Below are 17,399 nucleotides of genomic sequence, written 5' to 3' on the forward strand. Positions count from 1 at the left end.
ATCGCTGGCTCCCAAGGGCCAGGCTCCTAACCTCTGGTTTCATACCCCACTTGACCATGGTGTTCTCCATGTCTCCCAGGTCCTGACAACTCACAGGCTATTCTCTAAACTGGTATGGCATCAGATGGGCTCTGGGTTTTCTGACTCTCTATGTGATCATGCTGCTTAGGTCCACACCAAAACTTCCAAGATGCACCTGTGGCTTGTAAGCAGGGATGTGCTGGTCAGCAGGACTTTGTCTTTAGACTTTCGAGGGGTTTCATACTCTCTTCCGGCTGCCTCCAGACTCTCTGTTTAATGCCTGCCAGTGCTTGATGTTCATGCTTGTCATTGCCCACCAGCATTCACTGGTATGTTCATGGATGCTGGCATAATCAAATCTATGGTGCCACCAGTTCTACTTTATTTAGCGCTTATGCAGGAAGTTTGGTTTGAGTATAACTGTTCAATTTGGTGTGTCTGCCTTTTTCTGTCTTTTTTGACTGGAATCCAGAGTAAGTATTGGAAAAGGATGACTTGTTAGAGCCTTTGTATTTTCTTTTCCAGGAAATAATAACTTTCCTGCCATTTTTCTATGACAAAAGATTGGCAGTCACTAAGTCACAAATATAGTTAGAGGTGAAAATGAGAAAGCTGGTGTTGTATAATACTCAAACCTTTGCACTTAATTTTCTGTTTTTCCTCCTTCCTACCCTTCCATCCTTACTTCCATACTGACTTCAGGATGGAAGCCAGTGGAAAGGTGTTTGTTCTCCATTTACCTACCTCATGAACTCAGGACTTTATGCTTGCTAGGCAGGTACTCTACCAGTTAAGTCTCTCTTTTAGCCCTTTTTGGTTTAATTATTTTTTAATAGGGTCTCACATCTATTCCTGGAACTGGTTTTGTCCACAATCCTCTATTTACACTTCCTATCTACCTGACAGGTACACAACTACACCCAGGTATTGGTTGAGGTGGGGTCTTGCAAATGTTTTTCTTGGGCTGCCTCAAACCTCAATCCTCCCCCATGCCTGGCTGCAAAAGTGTAGCCTACACTGGTCTCAAACTCGTGATTCTTCTAACTCATCTTTTGCCTTGATTTCTGGCATATGCTATCATGACTGGCCTCCCTGCCCATCTTGATAGCTGTTATTTTAACCCTACTGGGGTCCCATGGGGCAACAGTTGACAGAAAGACGTGACACACTGGACACTCTTACTTGAGCAGTAACTCTTGTCATTTGGTCTCACTTTGGCCCAGCAGATGTCTTTTTCCCTTGAGATAGCTATCATCTTCATAGACTTGTCACAGTTTTCCTGCTGTTTCTCTTTCTCCTATAAATCCTTCAAATAAATAGGATGCTTATCTTATTTCTCTGCTCTTATTTCCAATTTCTGCTCCTAGACATCGAGTAGTGCATCACCAAGTTCCTTCAGCCTCTCCAGGTGTCTCTATTGGACAGGACTTGTGACAGTTCCCATACTGGATTACTCTGTGTGTCAGGCCTCACAACTCTTCTCAACTCATACGTCCCTTGCCTGGTTCTGCTGTGGGTTCCAAGGCAGCAGCATTCTTCTGACTCTTTTCAAAACAGCCAGTTATCCTCTTGCTAAAAGATCCCCACCTGGTAAGAGTTAGACCCTGGCCACAGTGACAGTTTTGGCTATCTCAAGAGTGATTTGAGTACCAGCCTTTAAATCTTTTAGACTCAAATACTTCTGTTGCTCTCTGAGGGGCTTATTCCTCTAGCCCAGGGTTAAAGGATTGCATCTCCCCCCAATTCCCTGATGGCATGGAAGGCTTGAAAAAAATATCACACATTGCCTGCCAAAAGATGTCTTCTCTGGTCTCTTTTATCTTTACTCCCTGACCCTTCTTCTGTGTTTTTATGTGTCTATGTCTAGCAGAGATGCCCAAGAGGGACCTCTTTGTTCTCAAGGCTGTTCACATTGAAGAGCCTCATAACATGGTTTGGCACTTTTCTTTGGAATTTTGCATCTATTATATTTTGTGTCCTGGTGGAAACTATAGTTTTCAGATCCTATTACCCAAGTAATAAACAAACATGATTCATGGGCCAATCCTTGAACCACAGTCCAATGGTTTAACATCTGGCTCTACTAAAAAAGTTTGATTTCTGAGTGTGCATTGTGTAAAAAAAATTAAGGGGTGGAGGGAGACAAATTTTGAAGTTTTACTTAATCTTTGACCAACTCTATTATTTAGCACTTATGAACTAGAGTTGTAGGCATACGGAGTTCATAAAATAATTTGGAATTAAATGCCTTAGTGAGTGGATACAGAAGATATTTTTCTATGGTAATAGATTGATTTCCTAAGGGCATGATGTGGATCTTGACTGCTAAGATCTCTTCCAGCCAGACAGTGGTAAGGCCATGATTCTTTGGCAAAACAAGAGAACGGGAAAGTGGTTCCATAGTGCTGAGCCACAAGGAGGCAAATTTCCCCCAAATTAATTCCCTCACCAGCTGACCACTCTATACATAGACTTAATGGGCACCACAATAGCATGTTTCAGTGAAATTTGAAGGGAGAAGAAAGTGATGGATGATTCTATTTTCTGAGGTCTGCGTATCCTCACAGTGTTGCCCGACTCCACCACAGAGAGAGAGAAGGGAAAGAAATACCACTCTGAGGTCATAACCACATCATATACACATCATATATCTGTGACCTTTGCAATTAAGAGTGAGAGCCAAAAAGTCTGAGTGTTATAGGGACTTTCCCCAAACTTTTAATTTGTTTGTATAAAACAGGAGAGGAAAATAGTTGAATAAAATCCAAGAGTGTTTCTGTAATTTCACTTCTCTGGAGACCTGAATCATGGAGTTAGAAGGCACTTGCTTGATGTTCAGTTTGCAGAAATGGGGACTCTAAAGTCTCTTGACCTTTTGGTTCCCACTTCCTTGAAGAGTCTGATTTTCTCTCTCCTCCCAACCTTGCCAACCCTGTGAGATGCATAAGCTTTGTGACGTCATGGCAGAGGAGGAGATACTGTCCAGCTTTCCTTTCTAAAGCTTCTGTTAGAAAACAATGTGAATTTGTAGGCTTTCCCAATATATAACTATGCATTTTGTATTCAGACACACTTTTTCCTCTGTATATTTCATTTTATGTTGTGTTAATTTGCCACCATTTGCACAAAGCGTTCTACAATTCCAGAGGGCCATGTATGAACTCCCAAGGGGACTGAGTGTCCCAATTACAGCTGACTTTAATCATGGCTACCTCATGGGCTCTTTTCCCTTCCTGTTGGATAGCTGTATTCCTCTTCAATTCAGTTTTAGAACTCTAAATGGCCTTAGAGATCAGCTAGTTCCATCCCTGAAATTTGTAGAAATGAAGATCCAGAGAGTTGAACTCTTCCAAAGTCACATAACTTTGTTTACACTGTACATTTCTAGCAAGAACTCAGGTGGCTGAGTTCTCTGTTCAGTATTTTTGCACTATATTGTCAGTTGTATGAATCTTCTCTACTTTATCCTGTCCCCCTTATACACAGCAAACAAAACCAAAACTATGAAATAAACTAATGCCAACATAACAAACTCTGAAAAAAATGCTACATTTTTTTTTCTGGCAGTGCTAGGGATTGAACTCAGAGCTTTGGGCTTGCTACTCAGGTGCTCTATACTTGAGCCACACCTCCAATCCTTTTTGCTTTATTTGTTTTTGATGGGGTCTTGTACTTTTGCCCAGCCAACTTTGAATAAGATCCTCCTACCTACACCTCTCAAGTAGCTCGGATTACAGGAATGCATCACCATACCCAGCCCTTCATATTCTTTGTATATATTAATACTAAGCTGCCTATACTTTATAGTCACCTCAAGACTGAGCACTTACTTAATTTCTAGAAACCCGGGTTTTTGTCATATATCATAAATGATACAAATTAAAAAAAAATCCCCGGCTTCCAGTTTTTTATGGGGGGAGGCAAACATGATTTATATTCAGTTTGTGGCCAGCTTAATCCCCACAACCTTTTCAGTGCATTTTCAATTGGTGATCTCCAACCCTCTACTTGTGTCTTATCACTTTTGGCTCTTGGGTTTCTTGTATAGTTCATTCCATTTCAAGTATGATTTCTGAGTTTGGAAGGAAATCAAAGATGATTTATTGGTAAATGTAGTTACTAATAATATAAAAGCTCAAACAGAAAAACAGAATGGATAGTCATTATTTTCTTGGTGGAGAACTGGGGTTCAGCAGGGTGATGTGACTTATCTAGGGTTGTTCAGTTGCTGGCATTAAGGACCAGGGTCTTGTGGCCAAACTGACTGGTGTAAGAGTCCACAGGGCTTCCTTCCTATTTGTGCTGGCTAGAGTATAATGAAATGGGAAAAAATAGGGGAACAGGTAGCTATAAAAGATATTTTTGACCCAGTGAAGTTATAGAGCCCTGAAGTAAGCTGGTGGTGAGAAGTTTCTGAATGTGCCACCTGCTCTGTGTGTCCCTCTCAGGCCCTGTGAATTTTTATGAGAGCAGAGAGACCTTGTGGTGAAGGAGGATGGGCAGAGGTGAGGAGTGGATGGGACAGATTCTCTTAAGATATCTTTGTTGAATTTTCCTTTTATTTATCTAAGAATTGGGCCTGAAGCAAGGGTCAGTGTATCAGAGATGTTAAGTCTCAGGACCTTAGTTGGAAAAGGAATTTAGCATTCATACTTATCAAGTCAAGAGGTTCCCAGGTCACAGAGTCTTGCAAGAGAAATAGCAAGACTGCAGGTTTATTCTGGGCAAACCTTGTTTGCTACGACTCATGTCCTTGTCAGACCCAGGCAGTGTGTGCAGAAGGTGACCCTGACATCATCTCCCCTTTAAATTGCCTGTGCACCGTGGGATAAGGGTGTGCTTGTATTTGTCCTTCGAATATTACAAGCAGTAGGGATTTGATGAATGTACCCATGTAATTGAAAGTTGCTTTGTTCAGTTGGCCTGTACCTATATTGCTTACACCCAACAGTATTCAAGATAAAAAACTGTAAGTTTTCAACCAGGAAAGAGAGGGGACATTTGAGAAAAGAGAAAAAGCTGAAGACACTATTTAAACTGACTTGTATTCTGGTGAAGGATGAAAGCAATAGACTATTTGCAGAGAAGTAATCCTAGTTTTTTTAAAAGGCCAGTTTCTCAAAAGACTGGCGTTGTATACTTGCTGTGTTTGTTCCTATTTTGTTTACAAAAGGTTTATGATATAATGAGGCAAATAGTTTGTGGTTGAAAATTAAAGAGTTCTTTTTTATTTTAAGTCTTGCAAGAATCCTAAGGTGCGGTGGGGATTGGAGTGTGTGTGTTATGGGAAGGTCAGTGAGGAAGATGTGGAGAAGCTTCTTGTGCCTTCTCACTTACCAGACTTAATTATAACCCTCAATGTCTCTATATATTTAGATTTTGCTTTCATTGATGTGAAACAAAAATAAGTGAATTTTTCCCAAAAATGTATTTCAGGGCCTTGATAGCATCTCACATGGAACCGACATTTGCCAGGAATGTTTTCCCCTGTTTTGACGAGCCTGCTCTGAAGGCAACATTTAATATTACCATTATTCACCATCCTCTTTACGTGGCCCTTTCCAACACGCCCCAGCTAGGTAAGTGAGGCTCCCTGTCATGACAGAAAAACAAACTTTATAACGTTGATGTCGGCAGCCTTTGTAGGCAGTGTGTTAGTAGTATGGAGGGAGAGCGGCCACGTGGGGTGTGCATTAGCTCCACATCTTGGAATTCTTTCTGTATTAGGATTTGGGAAGAAAACAACGTTCTTATACACTGGCAGCCCGCCTGCTTATTAGTTTGGGCTTCTAATGTTGATCATGAGTGGCAACAGGCTGGTGGACTTAGTCGGAATCCAATGCACAGATGTGTCTTATTTGGCTCACGTGACTTTTTTCTTTTGATTGAACTAGTTTCTAGCTATCAAAGATGCAGAGGTTTTATATAAAACCTAGATTTTTATTTCTTTGAAAACTCAGAAGATCTAATAACACTGGACCTGCAGCATTAACATGACAGCAATCAGTTATAGCTGAGATGACAGAGGCTGCCTCCTGCATACTGGGTCTGTGTTCCACACCCACCATGTCTCCACTACTTCCTGTTGGTGTAGACAGTCCTTGTCACGTGAAATGGCTAGCCCTCACCACATTTCAGTTTGTGGTTTCAGCTTTAGGCTCCAGACTGCTTCTGCTAAGGACCTAGCTGAAACTTGACAATGGCAGAATCACACCTGTTATCCTACTACGGACCTAGATGGCTCTAGATTGAGTGCTGTGAGAAATGGGCTGGACAAGGAACTAGAAGTTGGTGGAAGAAAAAGAAGGCAGATCCCAGACCAAACTTTCAGCACTCATGGGCTGACCTTCAGTCTAGACCATATTAGTCAAGATGCTGTTCTTAGACCCTCCTAGTGCATTTTTATTTATTTTTAAAATTACTTTGTATCACATCAATTGTACATACTTGTGGGATGTGATGATTCAACCATAAGGATACAATGTTTAATAATCAAATCTAAGTAGTTAGCATTTCTTTCACCTTAAACATTTAGCAAACATTTTTGTTAACATTCTAATTGTACAGATTTATGAGTTACAGCGTATTATTTCAACACATGTATATAAATCAGAGGACTGACGAAATAAGAGTAATTAATGTTTCCATTGCCATATTGTTACTTTGTGTTTGGATACTGGAATGACCATAGTTCACAAGAACCCAACTTAGCTTTTATGGCTTAGTGGTAGATATGGAAGTCTGAGCTGCTAGACTATGGGAAGTAGTTGGGAAGGAGTGGCTGGGTGACAGTTGACTTGATGCATTATTTCGAAGCTACATGTTGTCTAAGATTATAGTGATTCAGACTAACATTTATTTCTCTAGGTCAGTCTGAAAAAGTAGACACGGATGGAAACCAGTGGACTGTTACAACCTTTCACACCACGCCTCCCATGCCAACTTACTTAGTGGCACTTGCCATATGTGACTTTGACTATGTCAACAGGACAGAGAGGGGCAAGGAGGTGAGTATGGAAGGGACAAGATCTGGCTGCAGATTTTCATCCTTTCTGCCTGTGTCTAGGGTTCATGCCTGCCTATCTCACTGCCACCTGCTGGTCCCTCTCCCAAGCCCCATGAAAGGTCTTAGTGTAGCTTTATAGACTGGGACATAAGCTGTGTATGGTGGCATGCACCTATAATTCCAGCACTCAGGAGGTTAAAGCAGGAGGATCACAAGTTTGAGACCAGCCTGGGCTATATAGAGAGAACTTGTCTTGGAAAAAAAAAAATCAGGATGACATTTTCTGTTACAGTTCTGTGGAGAGGTTTCTTTAAAAAGACTGTACATTAAACTCATTCCTCAAGCCAGGTTCTGAGCACCCTCTTCCTCTTTCTGCCTTTGCAGAGTATAGGAGAGCTGTCCTTTACAGAGGGAAGAGCTCTGTATCAGTACCTTGAGGCTCAGGCTTACTACGAGTCACTTGCTGTTAGCAACCATGGTGGCCTGGGCACCAACCAATCAAAACAGACTTCAGCCTGGAGCCTCTGCTGTGGCTGAAATGGTCATCCCTATGTAGAAGCTGAGTCACTGTGGGGACTCCTCAACTTTGAATGTCCATCATTTTGCCCTGGTAAAGGGGGCTGGGGTGCTGTGTCCTGAAAGACCTGGTTTTCACCCAGTTATACTCTCGTGGGATCAGGAGCTTTTCCAGAAGAATCCAGGTCATTATGGTGGTGTTTACATGTTGGTTCACTATCATGGACTGTGGAGGTCAGTCAAATCAGTGCCTTAAACTCAGTTCTTTCTAGTTGTTTTTGCCTTGTGGGGCTGAGAAAAATCACACCCTGAAGCTGGCTGAATCAGTCTTGGGCCTGAGGTCTCCCAGGCTCATACCATTGATGTGTGAAGAGGAGGAAGCTATGGGTGAGCTACGCCCGTGGCAGGGGGAGAATTAATCAAGGTACTCCTCCTGACCTAATGTATTCATAACAACAGTGTTGGATGCAGATGACAGCTTGTTTTCTGCCTGAGCTGTTGGCCGTAGCCAAATTTCTCTTTTTGAAAAATTTTTAGAAGACCCTCGATGCTCCCAGATATGATGCTGGTGAGGTCAAATGTTCATGACAGACATCAATAAATATGTTCAGTCATGGTTTGGAGATGTGTCATTTGAGCCTGAAAGGAGGGGACCCCATATTTCTCCTAGTGAGTGATAGACCCATGGTGTTCCCTCACATCTACATCTCAAGTGGCTAGCAGTGGTGAGAGCCACTTCTCAGTCAACAGTTCTTGTAAAGGGATAAAATGTGTTTTGTTGGTGAAAGATCCCAGCTGCCCTAGAAACAACGAGTAAATAGAGCATGCCCAAGAAAGTAATGCTCTCAGCCAGAAAGTGAAGTTTGGGCTGAGTTTATCAGTGGAATGTTGCATTTGGCTACGACTCAGTGCTACAACGTGAAGGAGTCCACAGTATCTTCTAGAGGGGAACCCAAATGCATGCTTGGAATAGAGTCTTGCCCATCCAAAAATCACTTATTAAGTAAGAGATAAAGATTTCATGAAATCAAGAATGTGTTTAATGTGAAATGTGAGAATCAACCCAGGAAATACATGGGAAGGTGAGGAAAGTACATACTTGGTGTAGAATTTGGCACCTGTGGGTATTTGCAAATATTCTTCTCTTAGGTGTCAAGATCTGTTGTGTCCAGTAAGGGCCACGGGAGCACCTGGTGGGCCAGGTATGATCTTGAAAGAACTTTACTGCTGCCTGTCCAAACTGGTCCTCCTTGGCCTGCTGGGGACAGGGTATGCACCCTCTTACCCACTTCGAAATCCCCATTGTTTGTCTGACTTTTGGCTTACAGCATGGTTCCTTATGGAAGGAGCTTTGTAAACTGAAAATTAATGTGCAAATATTAATTGGTAATGCTATTGTTTTCCAAAAGGCTGCAATTAAAACAGGTACATTAGCTCCACTGTGGGGAGTGATGGCCATTCTCTTTGTCCACATAGTGACCTTTGGCTGGACAGGCTTCCTAACTTTCACCTCTGTGGGTAGAAGTGGAGAAGGTGAAGGGTAAGTTGAGTGTAAAGGCAGGGCCAAGTTCCGGGTTCACCTTTCTCAGTCCGAGGAGGCCTCTGCAGCACAGAGGAGGCAGAAAGCAACGGAGGGATCCAGGCGGGAGCCTCAAACACAGGTGGTTGCGTTTTGGGAAGGAGGCTCATTCCTGAACCCTCACATAATTCCGAATGCGCATAATTTGAGACAAGTTTTGCAGCAGACACAAAAGCAGAGTCAGGTGAATGCTTTCCTGGAGTGCACAAGGCTGCAACTGTGGTGTTGCTTGTTTCTCTCAGCTCCCTCGAACACTCTGCAGAGCTCCTTCCCAAGTTCACTGCACTCACATCAGACAAATGTTTTGGTTTCAAGGATTTTTAGTTTCACGCATGTCCTGAAAAACAGGATGGCTATCTTATTAAAAATTGCTCAGATGATATTGTTGTAGAGTATGGAAATACTTCTATATTACAATAGTACTGAATGTTAAAAGGGGAACATAAAGTCACTAAAATCACACAAAGAAGTCTCCATGTGCTCAAACAACACCATGGTTAAAGAAAAACAAGAAATTGCAAAGATTCCTTTTAACCCTCTAAAGTGGAAATGTCATTTTGCACAAAATAAACAGATAATTCACTTGCTTCAACAGCGTTCAAACTGTAAGACTCTTCGTGAAACTCTTTATAAAGTTAGGGGAAGTTATCATTTAAAGTTTTGAAAATGAGGCAAGACTGTGAGCATTTTAATTTTTTGATGTGGTACTGAGGTCGAACCCTGGCCTCATGCTTGCAAGGCAAGCAACTCTGCCACTTGAGTTACATCCTTAGCCCTTTTCTTTTGAGATGGAGTCTCACTAACTTTGTCCCGACTTGTCTCAAACTCATGATCCTCCTGCCTCCACCTTCCAAGTAGCTGGGATTATAGACATGAGTCACCATGCTGGCTTATTTTAATTATTAAACCATTTTAAATTTGCATGATTCAAATTTGCTTACTGTGCACCATACTGTGTAACTACCATTAACGCACAATTCTGCTTTGATTCATTAGAACTATGTCCTGAAAAGGAAGGATGAATCCCCATTTTCTATGGGCTGGTGGATCATCCTATGGATCATCCCAAGGACTGTTTTATAATTACAGAGTCGTAGGTGATGTTTGCAAAAGCTAATGTTACACACTTTCTGGGGGAAATCACTGTTGTTAACTTAATGAATTGCCTTCTTGGATTTTCTCGGCACACATATGGATATAAATATTTTTAACATGTAGCTTCTTCAGAAAAGGTAAGACTTCAGCTCTAGAGCAACAGGGAATTGGAGCAAACAGACTGACACTTTTCAAAATGACTGTCACCCTTCCTAATTACTGCTTAACTTGTTTTGATTTAGATACGCATCTGGGCCCGAAAAGATGCGATAGCAAATGGCAACGCAGACTTCGCTTTGAACATCACAGGTCCCATTTTCTCATTTCTGGAGGATTTATTTAACATCAGTTATCCTCTTCCAAAAACAGGTGAGGTGTCTTTTTTTTTCTTTCTAATGCAATAGGATTCTTGTCATGGAGCCCCTGTGTGTGGTCCCAGGTTCACAGATGAGCTTTTAAAGCTGTACCATCACCAGTTAGCTCCTGTGTTGCAACTCTTGACTGTCATCATTATATGTCATGCCTTCCCACAGAAGCCGGTCTGTACCTTCTCTGTCCTGTGCTGTGTGTCCAGCTGGGGCTTAAAGGCTTGGGTTTTGGATTCCAGCTGGGCACTTAGGAGTAGCCTCACCTCCTCTGGGCCCCACTCTTGCTTTTGGGTTCTGCTGGCCTTTTTTCTCATAATGCAAGTGTTGAGTGCTTTGCATTGTGGATCCTTTTAGCTAGTGAATTTGCATGACTCAGTCCAGTTTCCTCTAGTAAGGATTTTTCTAAGTGTTCTTTAGCTGTGAGTCATTGGATTAGGACTTGGTGGTCCCATCTGTGAATTTTCATTGTGTAAAACTGGAACCATGCGTGGCTATAATATTCTTGAGGACCTTTGTAAATATCAGATTGGAATGGTATGTCTGTAAAATTGTATGCATCACTCAGCTCAGAAAGTTCAGTGGTATTTCTCTCCAGGTTGATTAAAATGTATTTTGTTCCTGTGATGAGTCAGGGGAAGTCTTGGACACAGTAAACTCTGTTTGTTCTGGAAGGTGGTAGAAGAAGGTAGGGAGTAGAGAGCTAAGGTGGAAGGATATATAGCTTAAGCCTTTGGCTAAGAAGGAATGGGTAGCAGCTCAGTCCTGTCACAGACCCTGGAGGAACCACCTGTCATTCAAGGGTGGAGGCAGCAGGAGTCGAGGCCTGGCACTCCTATGTTGGAGGCTCCCAGGTGACCCTTGTCTAGGCAAGAAAGAGGCACTTGTGCTCCCTTAGGTGAGAAGCCTGGGTGTTATCTTTGATCCCTTGGGGGATATCCTCTCCCTCCAATTAGACACCTTATTTCCACCCCCTCACTTCCCTCCTCCCTCTCCCTATTCCCCTGGTCTGCATCGCCAACATCCCTCTCACTTGACTTTCCACCCTCCCTTTCACCCCTCCAGCCCATCCTTCCGTACAAAGCCACAGGAATGTTTTCAGAGAAAAGTCTGACCATGCTAACGTCCTCTTTAAAACCTCTCTGCAGCTTCCCATTGCCCTAAGAATGTACCAGGACTTCAGAATGGTGTCCTGGCCTCTCCCCTGGGCTCTGACTGTTCCCTGGGAAGAATCATCCATGATTCTTCCATGGGAAGGATGCTCTGGCTCAGTCTCCACCACCCCTCCCCATACTTCCAGCTCCCTACAGTCCTCCAGCTCTTGCATGTGCAATGTGGACCTCCTGGAGTATCTTCTACTCAACTGGTTCATTCAGTTCTTATCTTTGTTAACTCAGTTCTCCCTCCTCCAGGAAGTCGTCCCTGACTCCTTTTCTCTAGCTTTTACATCGTCCTGTTCACTCCTCCATCCTCATTTGATAGGACTCACTTAGGGTTAGATCTGGTTTATTTTTTCCCTTGTACCTGCAGAGCCTCTGTCAGTGCTTGTCTCACATGGTAACCAGTGAACATTTGGCCAGGGTGTTGAGGGGGGAGTGGTGGGAGAGGGATAAATACATGCAATTAGTTCAGTAATTCAACCCAAATTCTGACTACATTATCAACTTCTAGGACGTCAGGGTCATATTTGACATGTTAAAATGTGTGTCCTTCTTAGCATCTTAACCAATGCTACCCTATGAGCATCGTTTGGTTCAAACGATGTCTCTGGTTCAAACAGTGAGCATCTTTGGTTCAAACAGTGTCTCTGTTACTACAGTCTTCAGGATAAAGATAAATGATGATGCTAATTACCTTAACTCATAGTTGAGTCACTAACAAAACAAAACGAAAGCAATGATGCCTCCCCCGGCCGCAACCTCCCATGCCATATTCGCACTCTGGGTGAGTCAGGTGAAAGCTCTTGGTTATTTCTCTGTGCCGTTAGTTTAGCTTGTCATGAAGCTTCTCAGTGAATTCGGAGCCTCGGATTCTAATGGAATACAAGCTGTGATCGTGTGTCTATTATAAAGAACACCATTTTAACTCACTTTTTAAAGTCAAAACTTAACTGAAATATCAAAGTATTATAGAGACTGGTAGAGTTAGGTGTTTGTGTTATAAATTTTGAAAGAAAAAATGGTACAATAGTTTTGGGAATAAATATGAGCATTTTGATTTGCAAAGTGTACATGGCAGATTCTCTTTGATGTTTTGATTATGGTTATCCTTATAACCACAGTGGACTGGTTATATATGCTATACACTTCCCTGTGCTGGAGATAGAATGTGTGTACAGATCAACCAGAAGGCAAGGAAATATTGATAATTAGTGAGAAATTACTGGGTAAATAGTACCAGTTACTTTCGTAGGTGGAGTGTGAATGCAAAAGCATCAAGGGGCTAGGGCTCTGCTCAAGTAACTAAGATGGGGAAACAGGCTCTAGTCATTGGAGGGTCCTAAATATACAAAAAGCATCTACAAACAAATAAGCAAATACAGCCCAATTAAGAATAAAATACACATAAAAGATAGAGGAATAGAAAAGGTGATACTTTACCTCATTAGTAATCTGAGAAATTGATATCCAAGGCTACAGTGAAGCACCATTTTTGTACTCCTTCAATTGTCAGAAAGTAAACATTCTAACAAGGTAAATGTTGGAGAATGCAACATTGTGGGAAGATCAATTGTCAAAACCATTTTGAAACATATTTATTATCTTGTAGTGTTAATCATTAGAATACCTTAGTAATACTCTCTTTAAGTACATACTCAAGAGGAATTTAAGTATGTATGTACCAGGAGACATGAACTAGAATGCTCATAGCTATAATTTTTATAAAAGCCTCCAAACAATGAAAATGGTCACTTGATAGAATAAATGGTGGTATGTTCATACAATGGAAAACTATATAGCAATGAGGATGAAGCACTTCTTCTAAAGCTTAATAAAACTAAATAATGTTCTTTTTTTTTAAGCAAGGGAATGGTAAACACAAAATGTGACAAAACATATAAGCCATAAAGCTGAAAATTTTACTATATATCCATTCACAGAAAAAGTTTGCTAACTCTCTGTCCTAAAGGTTAAGTGATAGATTCTTGGGATTATTTTATTTTCTTAAAAAATAAGGTAATCATTTAAATAAAATACAACAGGACCATATGTGAACCAATGATGATAGTTGATCAAGAGATAGGGATTTTTCTCAATCTAATTCTATGCATCTGAAATTAAAATAAAGTTTTAGGGGTATGGTGATTCATGTCTGTAATCCCAGCTACTCAGGAAGCAGAGATAGGAGAATTGCAATTCAAGGGTAATCTGTGTAAAAGTGAGTGAGACCATCTCTAGAACAAGCTGGGTATGGTGGGACACACCTGTCATCCCAGCTACTCAGGAGATGTATAGGTGGGAAGATTAAGGTCTGAGGCCAGCCCAGGTCTATCTGAAAAATAACTGAAGCAAAAAAGACTGGGGGTGTGGCTCAAGTGGACCTTAGCAAGCACAAGGTCCTGAGTTCAAACTCAATACTGCCAAAAAAAAAGTTTAAAAAGTTATCATCAGATTTAGTAAGAAATGGCTTCTTATAGCAGGTTGCTGAGATGGAACCATGAGTACTGGTAGCTTTCCTGGCGTGAGCAGAGGATGTGCAGGGATAGCACACAGCTGGAGCAGAGAGAGACTGTTTGTGGAGAACATAGAGGTCGGGGGTAGGTGGCAGAGCAGCCTTTTGTGAAGAAAGTGGGAGGGTGGCAGTGGGACGTTTAGAAAAAAGATGGTCCGTCTAGGCCAAGGCAACTGAGCACAAAGTGTCCAGAGGCCACTGACGAATGGAGGGGGTGAAGTGACTGGTGTATGCATAAGCACAAGTGCACTTCAGTGATGCACACACACAGCTTGAGTGGTTAACATCACACAGCTCAGACCCTTGTTCCCAAAGGTTATATGGGTTATAGATGACATTTCTTCCATTAGAAAAAAATAAGCAAACTTTTATGGTTATTCTAGTCATAAAAGTAATAAATGATCACCTCCAGAAAATCCAGAAACAATAGAATCTTCCAATATTTCTCCTATGTTTTTCTACAGTAGTTTCAAAGTTTCAGAGCTTATATAAGATGGCTTTCTTTTCTTTTCTTTTTTTTTTGGCAGTACTGGGGTTTGGACTCAGTGCTTCCACACTGCCAGCCCATGGAAGATCTATGGATTTTAAGTTGATGTTTGTACAGGGTCAGAGATAGAGATCTACTTTCAGTCTTCTACATGTGAATAGCCATTTATCCCAGCACCATTTGTTGAGGAAGCTCTCTTTTCTCCAGTGAATGTCTTTGGCTCCTTTGTCAAAGATCAAATGGCTTAGCTGCATGGTTTTATTTCTGTGTCTTCTGTTCTGTTCCCTTGGTCTACACTCCCTTGTTTGTTTTTTGTGCCAGCAGTATGCTGTTTTTGCTATTATGGCTCTGTAGTACAATTTGAAGTCCGGTATTGTGATACCTCCAGTGTTGCTGTTTTTGTTCAGGATTACTTATGATATCTGGGGTCTTTCATGTTTCCATATGAGCTCTACTTCTGCGAAGAATGAAATTAGGATGTTTATGGAAATTGCATTGATCTATAGCTTGCTTTTGGTGGTATATCCTTATTTGTAATACTAATTCTGCCAGTACACGAACGTGGAAAGTCTTTCCATCTTCCAGTGTCTTCTTCACGGTTTTATACATTTTATTGCAGAAATCTTTCACCTCCTTTGTTACGTTTATTCTTAGTTATTTCATTTTTTTTGAGGCTTTTGTAACTAGACTTGCTTTCCTGATTTCTTTCTTGGCCTGTTCATTGTTTATTTGAAAAGCTACTGATTTTTTCATGTTGATTTGGTATCCTGCGAGTTTGCCAAAAGTGTTCATCAGATCTATAGTTTTTTTGGTGGAGTCTTTAAACTATAGGATCATATCATCTGCAAATAGAGATATTTTGATTGATTTCTTTCCTATTTGAATGTCTTTTCTTTCTTTCTCCTGCCTTATTGCTCTGGCTAGGAGTTCCAGTACTATACTGAATAGGAATAGGGAGAGTGGACACCCTTGGCTCATTCCTGACTTCAGAGAAAATTTCAAATTTTCCCATTAGTCTGATGTTGGCTATAGCCTTTATGATTTGAGGTATGTTCCTTCTATTCCTGATTTCTTCAGAACATTTATCACAAAAGGATGTAGAATTTTGTCAAAGACTTTTTCTGCATCTGTTGATATGAACATGATTTTGTTTATGTGCTATATTACACTTGTTGATTTGTGTCTGTGGAACCATCTTTGCATCTCTCTAGAATGAAGCCAATTCAATAATGTTGTATGATCTTTTTAAGGCATTGTTGAAATTGGTTTGTAAGTAGTATATTAAGAATATTTGCAATTATATTAAGGAAATTAGTCTATGCTTTTTTTTATTATATCTTTATTGGGTTTGGTGTCAGGGTAATACTGGCTTCGTAGAATGAGTTTGGTAGCATTCCTTCCCTCTGTATTTTATGAACAGTGTGAGGAGCATTGGTGTTAGTTCTTTAATGGTCTGGTAGAACTCCATTTGATCCTCGGCTCTTTGTTGGCAGACTCTTTACTACAGCTTCAATCTCATTACTTGTTTTAGATCTGCTTAAGTGGTTTATATACTTTAGGTCAATTTTCTAGGTCAAATGCAAATACAACTTTATCCTTTTCTTGTAGACCTTCTAGTTTATTAGAATATAAGTTTTTGAACTATTCCCTAATGAGCCTGTGGATTCCATTGTTCTTTGTTGTGGTATCTGTTTTTATCTCTAATTTTATTAATTTGGGTCTTTTTCCTCCTCCTTTTGGTTAGTGTGGTTTCTTTTCAATGAACCAACTTTCTATTTCATTGCTTCTTTGTATTTTTTTTTAGTCTCCATCTCACTGATTTCTGGTTTGATCTTTATTTCTTTCTGCCTATTAATTTGGGATTGGGCCTTTTCTAAGAGGTAGAGGTACATTATTAGGTTATTTATTGGAGGAATCTCTTGATTTTTTAATTAAGGCTTTTGTAGCTATAAACTTTCCCCTTAGCACTGCCTTTGCTGTATCCAGAGGTCCTTGTAAGTTGTGTTTTTATTTTTATTTGATTTTAGAAACATTTTAATTTCTCCCTTATTTCTTTGATGACCCACTGGTTGTTTAACAATGCATTGTTCAGTCTCCATGTGTTTGAATATTTTCTATATTTTCTTTTGCTGTTGAGGTCTAGTTTTATTCTACTGTTCTACTGTGGCCTGATAAAGTACAGGTGACTACCTAATTTTCTTGTACTTGTTAAGACTTGCTTCATATCCTAAGAGATTATCTATTTTGGAGAAAGTTCCATGGACTGCTGAGAAGAATGTGTATTTTGTAGCTTCTGCTTTAAATATTCTGTAGATGTGTATTCAACTCTTTTGGTCATTGAATTCTGAAGTTTCTTTATTGTTTCTTTTGTCTTCATGGCATAGCTCTTGGTGAGAAGTCACCCACTATTACTGTGTTGGGCTTTGTGTTTGTAAGTCTAGTAGGGTTTGTTTAATGAAATTGTGTGTGCTAATTTTTTTTAACAATTGTTATCTCCTCTTGATGAATTGTTCCCTTATTAATATGAAGTGACCTTGTTTGTCTCTTCTGACAAATTTTGTCTTGAAGTCTGTCTTAAAAGATATGGATATAAATACTCCTGTCTTTTCCAGGTCCATTTGCTTGAATGTATTTTTCCATCCTGTCACCCAATGTTTA

The 17,399-nt window shown here is 40.6% G+C and overlaps 1 protein-coding gene across 5 annotated transcripts in view; it reads left to right on the forward strand.

Moving 5' to 3' along the window:
* The window catches only part of Lvrn (laeverin), a 109,541-nt gene that overhangs the window by 12,216 nt on the left and 79,926 nt on the right, over nucleotides 1-17,399 (forward strand). For all 5 annotated transcript variants that reach the window (XM_020171569.2, XM_074056990.1, XM_020171568.2 and 2 more), the window contains exons 2-4: nucleotides 5,458-5,600; nucleotides 6,889-7,028; nucleotides 10,460-10,586. In XM_020171569.2, the coding sequence (XP_020027158.2) occupies nucleotides 5,458-5,600; nucleotides 6,889-7,028; nucleotides 10,460-10,586 (410 nt within the window). The remainder of the gene's footprint in view (nucleotides 1-5,457; nucleotides 5,601-6,888; nucleotides 7,029-10,459; nucleotides 10,587-17,399) is intronic.

Source organism: Castor canadensis, chromosome 16, assembly GCF_047511655.1.
Source record: "Castor canadensis chromosome 16, mCasCan1.hap1v2, whole genome shotgun sequence".
In the NCBI taxonomy this organism is placed as follows: domain Eukaryota; kingdom Metazoa; phylum Chordata; class Mammalia; order Rodentia; family Castoridae; genus Castor; species Castor canadensis.